The sequence below is a fragment of the Chelonia mydas genome, chromosome 1 (assembly GCF_015237465.2).
Source record: "Chelonia mydas isolate rCheMyd1 chromosome 1, rCheMyd1.pri.v2, whole genome shotgun sequence".
NCBI classification, from domain to species: Eukaryota; Metazoa; Chordata; order Testudines; family Cheloniidae; genus Chelonia; species Chelonia mydas.
Window position 1 is genome coordinate 3,747,802 of NC_057849.1, and position 5,126 is coordinate 3,752,927.

The 5,126-nt window shown below is 47.3% G+C and overlaps 1 protein-coding gene across 1 annotated transcript; it reads right to left on the bottom strand.

The window, feature by feature from the left end:
• Positions 1-1,757: 1,757 nt before the first annotated feature.
• On the bottom strand, positions 1,758-3,645 carry LOC119565224 (olfactory receptor 52B2-like). The gene has a single exon (XM_037889704.2). It carries the CDS (start codon positions 2,721-2,723, stop codon positions 1,758-1,760), a length of 966 nt encoding a protein of 321 aa, XP_037745632.1. The 5' UTR covers positions 2,724-3,645.
• Between the last annotated feature and the right edge of the window lie 1,481 nt (positions 3,646-5,126).

Here is a 5,126-nt window from a genome sequence, read left to right on the forward strand (position 1 = left end):
GCATCACCGTGGACAGTTCTCTGAAAACTTCTGCTCTAGGCACAGCAGTGGTCAAAAAGGCTAATGGATTCTTAAGAACCATTATGGAATGGATAGAAAATATCATACTGCCAGTGTATAAATCCAGGGTATGCTCACACCTTCACTAGCGTGTCCATTTCTGGTAGCCCCGTCTCAAAAAGGACATAGCGTAACTTGAAAAGATTCAGAGAAGGGCAACAAAGATGATTAAGGGGATGGAACGGCTTCCATATGAGGAGACACTAAAAAGACTGAGACCATTCAGCTTAGACAAGAGACAACGAAGGGGGGATATGACAGAGGTCTATAAAATCATGACTGGTGTGGAGAAAGTGAATTGAGAAATGCTATTTACATATACACAGAATGCAAAAACCAAGGGTTACCTGACGAAATTAATAGGCAGCAGATTTAATACAAACAAGAGGAAGCATTTTTTCATAGAACACAGAGCTAACCAGTGGAACTCATTGCCAGGGGATGTTGTGACGGCCAAAGGATTAAAAAAGAATTAGATAAATTAACAGAGGATAGGTCTATCAATGACTATAAGCCAAGATGGTCGGGGATGGAAGACCATGCTGCTGGTGTCCCAAAACCTCTGACCACCAGAAGCCAGGATGGGATGAGAGAGGATGGATCACTTGATGATTGCCCTGTTCTGTTCACCCCCCTGAAGCACCTGGCATTGGCCACTGTGGCGCTTTGGCCTGACCCAGTATACACCGTTCTTATGAGACGTTTCTTCTCAACAGCTGCAGGAATAGAAGGTGAGAATAAAAGGAAAAAAGATTCCCAAAGCATTTTTGTTGGATGCTGTGAGACGCCAGCAGAAGGCCAAACAAGCCCCCGAGCCCCAGGAGGAGTCAGCACATTATCCTTAGCGGCAAAAAAATTCCTTTAGCACAGGACAAGAAACAGCTAATCGCACACACACGATTCTATTCCCCCTCTCTCTCTCCCACAGCGGGGGGACTGGAGATCATGTGCAAATGAGCCCCTTGCCCAGTGCACCAGGCCACAGCACCCCCTGACCTCTCTCCCACCCAGCCACCCCCACAAAGCCACGAGTGTAGGAAAGAGAGCGAGATCAGCCTGAGGAAGCGGGGCCTATCCACACGAAACGTGCCGTAAACCAGCAAAACACAAAATCCGTGGGATGCAGGTCTTAGCTCCAGAATGGGGGACTGAGGCCAGCAAAGCTGTGACCCTGAGAAGGATTTAGGAGTTTGAGGAGGAAAGAAACTCTCCCAAGGTGACATAGCAGGTCAGTGGCAGAACCAAGACTAGAGCCCCTCTCTCCCAACATGCAGCCCAGTGCACTTCCCACTGTCCCATGGCATGGCCCCCTTGGCTGCTGCTTTCTCTTGCCATTAAGAGTGCAGCTCAGATGCAGCTTGTCACAGAGGAGATGCACACACTGTGCTCTCTCTGTCTCATAGTGATTTCTACCTTTGTTCTTTCCTGTTTTTCTGTTTCCCTTCAGCTTAGAACAAGACTCACTTGGTCTGGCTGCCTTGTTTGGCAGTGCACAGTGCTATTGTAGCCATGTCAGTCCCAGGATATTAGAGAGACAAAGTGGGGGACTAGATATCTGTCACTGGACAAACTTCTGTTGATGAGAGAGACCACCTTTCGAGCTTATGCAGTGAAAGTACATAATTATAACACCCCTATAGTTTACATAAAAACCTGGCTTTAATTTCCAAGTCCCAAAGCATTTTCTGTTGTCTCCTTTAGCTCAGCAGGGAGCTTCTGCTGCAGGATCGATAAAACCTGTTGATCATGCATTTCAGGATCTCTTTTGTTGTCACTGCATAAACGATGGGGTTTAACATGGGGGGAATGAGCACATAGAGGTTGGCCAGTAGGATGAGAATATAACCTGGGATGATGTGCCCAAATTGGTGTGCAAAAGAGGAGAAAAAGGCCGGCATGTAGAACATCAGTATGACACAGACATGGGAGCTGCAGGTGCGGAGAGCCTTGAGCCGGGCATCCTTGGAGGGGAGCCGGAAGACAGCCCTGAGGATCAACCCATAAGATACAGCAATGAGCACAGCATCCAAACCAATTACTAATATAGCCATGGCTAAGCCATACCAGATGTTGACTGTAATGTCGTCACAGGCCAGCCGGACTATGATCATATGCTCACAGTTGGTGTGAGGCAGGAGGTTGGTTCTGCAGAACTTCAGCTGCTTCACGAGAAAGATGAGAGGGAAAATGATACAGAAACTTCTTGTGACAACTGCCAGCCCTATCTTCCCGATCAGAGACTTGGTTAGCACACTGGTGTATCTCAGGGGGTCGCAGATGGCAATGTACCGATCAAACGCCATGGCCAGCAGGATGGCCGACTCAGCAATAAAACTGGCATGGATGAAGAACATCTGGGTCAGGCAGCCAGCAAAAGTAATTTCCCCTGCTCTAAACCAGAATACAGCCAGCATCTTTGGCACAGTCGTGGTAGATAACAGCAGATCAGCAGCGGCCAGCATGGAGACAAATAGATACATGGGCTCATGGAGGCTTTGTTCTGTTAGTATGATGAACAGTAGGAGAGAGTTCCCACAAAGTGTCGTAATGTACATCAGACAGAAGGGGATGGCGATCCAGACATGAGACTCCTCCGTACCCGGGATGCCGGTCAGGATGTAGGTCACAGGGTCAAAAACAGTGTGATTTTCAGCTGGCATCATGTACCATCACTTGGATCTTCTATTCAGCTTCCAGTAACTAACAGGAAAAAGAAAATCAGTGACAACTCAAGTGTGAGCTCGGACTAGAATGCATTTGTTGAGAGAATCATAATCACCATCAAAAACGTTGTTGTGTGACAACTGCCTCTTGGGTGGGACTATAAAACCAGAAACACTCTCTGTCAGGGTTCCCTCCCCACTCTGAACTCTGGGGTACAGATGTGGGGACCTTCATGGAAGACCCACTACGGTTATAGTCCACCATCTTAGGTTTAAAACTTCCCCAAGCCACAAATTCCTTTCCTTGTCCTTGGACGGTGTTGCTGCCACCACCAAGTGATTTAAAAAAACATTCAGGGAGGGACCATTTGGAGCCCTACCCCCCCCCCGCCTCAGAAATATCACCCCAAGCCCCTTCACCCCCTTTCCTGAGGGGACTTGAGAATAATATACCAAGCAATAGGTTAACAAAGTGAGCACAGACCAAATCCCTGGGTTTTAGGACACTGAACATCAATCAGGTTCTTAAAAGAAGAATTTTATTTAAAAAAAAAAAAAGTAAAAGAATCACACCTGGAAAATCAGGATTGAAGACAACTTTACAGGGTAAATAAAAAGATTTAAAACCAGAGGATCCCCCTCTGACACTGCTTCCCAGTTACAAAACAGGAATAAAATTACCTCTTAGCATAGAGAAAATTCACAAGCCAAAACAAAAGATAATCCTTGCTATTACTTACAATTTCTGTAACTTTACATGTATCATTTCAGGATCTTTTTAGGAGCTGGGTTACCTGGTTGGTCTCTCTCTTTATCCCGAAAGGGCACACGCAAAGAGAGCACAAAAAAACCTTCCCTCTCCCCCAAATTTGAAAGTATCTTCTTTCCCCATTGGTCCCTCTGGTCAGGTGCCAACTAGGTTAATTGAACAGCTTAACTCCTTTCAGGTAAGTGATTCTGTACCTCTGGCCAAGAGGGATTTTATATGACTGCATACATAAAGGTTGCTACCCTTCCCTTTATATTTGTGCCACTCTCGTATTGCGGGACTGGAGTAGGAAGAGAGCCTGAGACATAAGCCCTTGGATTAGAGGCCTAGTATGAGGCCTGAGGCCTGGGCTAAAGTAATCAAAACCTTGTTGATGTAAAGCACAATTAGGCTGTGAGCTAGAGGCAGGCCCTGCTCACAGAATCTGGCAAGCACAGGGCTGACATTTCAAAGTCACACATTTCTAAGGGGTGCTGGGCACGGGGCACTCATGCAAACCATTAAACAAAAGAAAATCTAATGCATGTTCTAGCTAGATTACTTACTAACTTTACAGGAGCTGTGAGGCTGCATTCCTGATCTGTTCCCGGCAAGAGCATCACACAGACAGACAGAACCCTTTGTTTCCCCCCGCCTCCAGATTTGAAAGTATCTTGTCCCCTCATTGGTCATTTGGGGTCAGGTGCCAGCCAGGTTACCTGAGCTTCTTAACCCTTTACAGGTGAAAGGATTTTGCCTCTGTCCAGGAGGGATTTTATAGCACTGAATCCAGAAAGGTGGTTACCCTTCCCTTTATATTTATGACAGTGACCCATCCTAAAGATAAGGTCAGGATGACAGTGTGCTGGGTAGAGATGTACAAAGTGATGGGTGGCATCCGGCTACGTCAGAGGGTGTCAATTAACTACGTTAGAGGGTCAGTACGTAACTTGTTTGTATTGATGTATAAAATGGAGCCTCAAAGGGAGTGTCTCTGTCTAGCCTAGGGAGGAACGGAAAGTCCCGCTGTTCACCGAGCTGGTTCACTGTAACAGGCAGACATGCCTTAGTGGTCCGGTGGAGTCCGCGGGATCCTAGTAGCATGCTCCATCGACAATAAACCTGGCTGGGTGCTTTCGTACCTTAAGGGATCTTGTGGTCATTGGGTTGTTCACTCGAGGTCTGCTGGGCCAGCTGTCTGCGCAGAGCTGGGAAGGACACAGCGAGAACACAGACATACACAGCCGAACATTTTACCACACTGGTGACCCACGACAAGTTACGTACTATCCCTGTGACGTAACGTCTCCATTCCAGAAGAGGGACGATGGTTTGGATGGTTCTGGCCCCAGGTGACGCAGGGCGCGCCCTTCTGGTGTTGCTGTCCACAGCAGAATCTCTCCTCCGCACGTTTGCTACAGTCGCTCTCAGGGCTCAAGCGGTGACTGTGAAAGTGAGAAAGCAGTCACACGACTAGTTCTTCTGGCACTTACCCCAGTTTCACACTCACTACTGTGAAATCACCCCCAGTTTATAACAGAGTGAAAGCAGAACCTGTTTCCCTGACAGTCCTCCTGCTGGCACTGAGGCCTTGAACTGACCAACACTCAAGCCCACAAGTAAAGTCATTCACGAGCAACTCCCATTGACTTTTA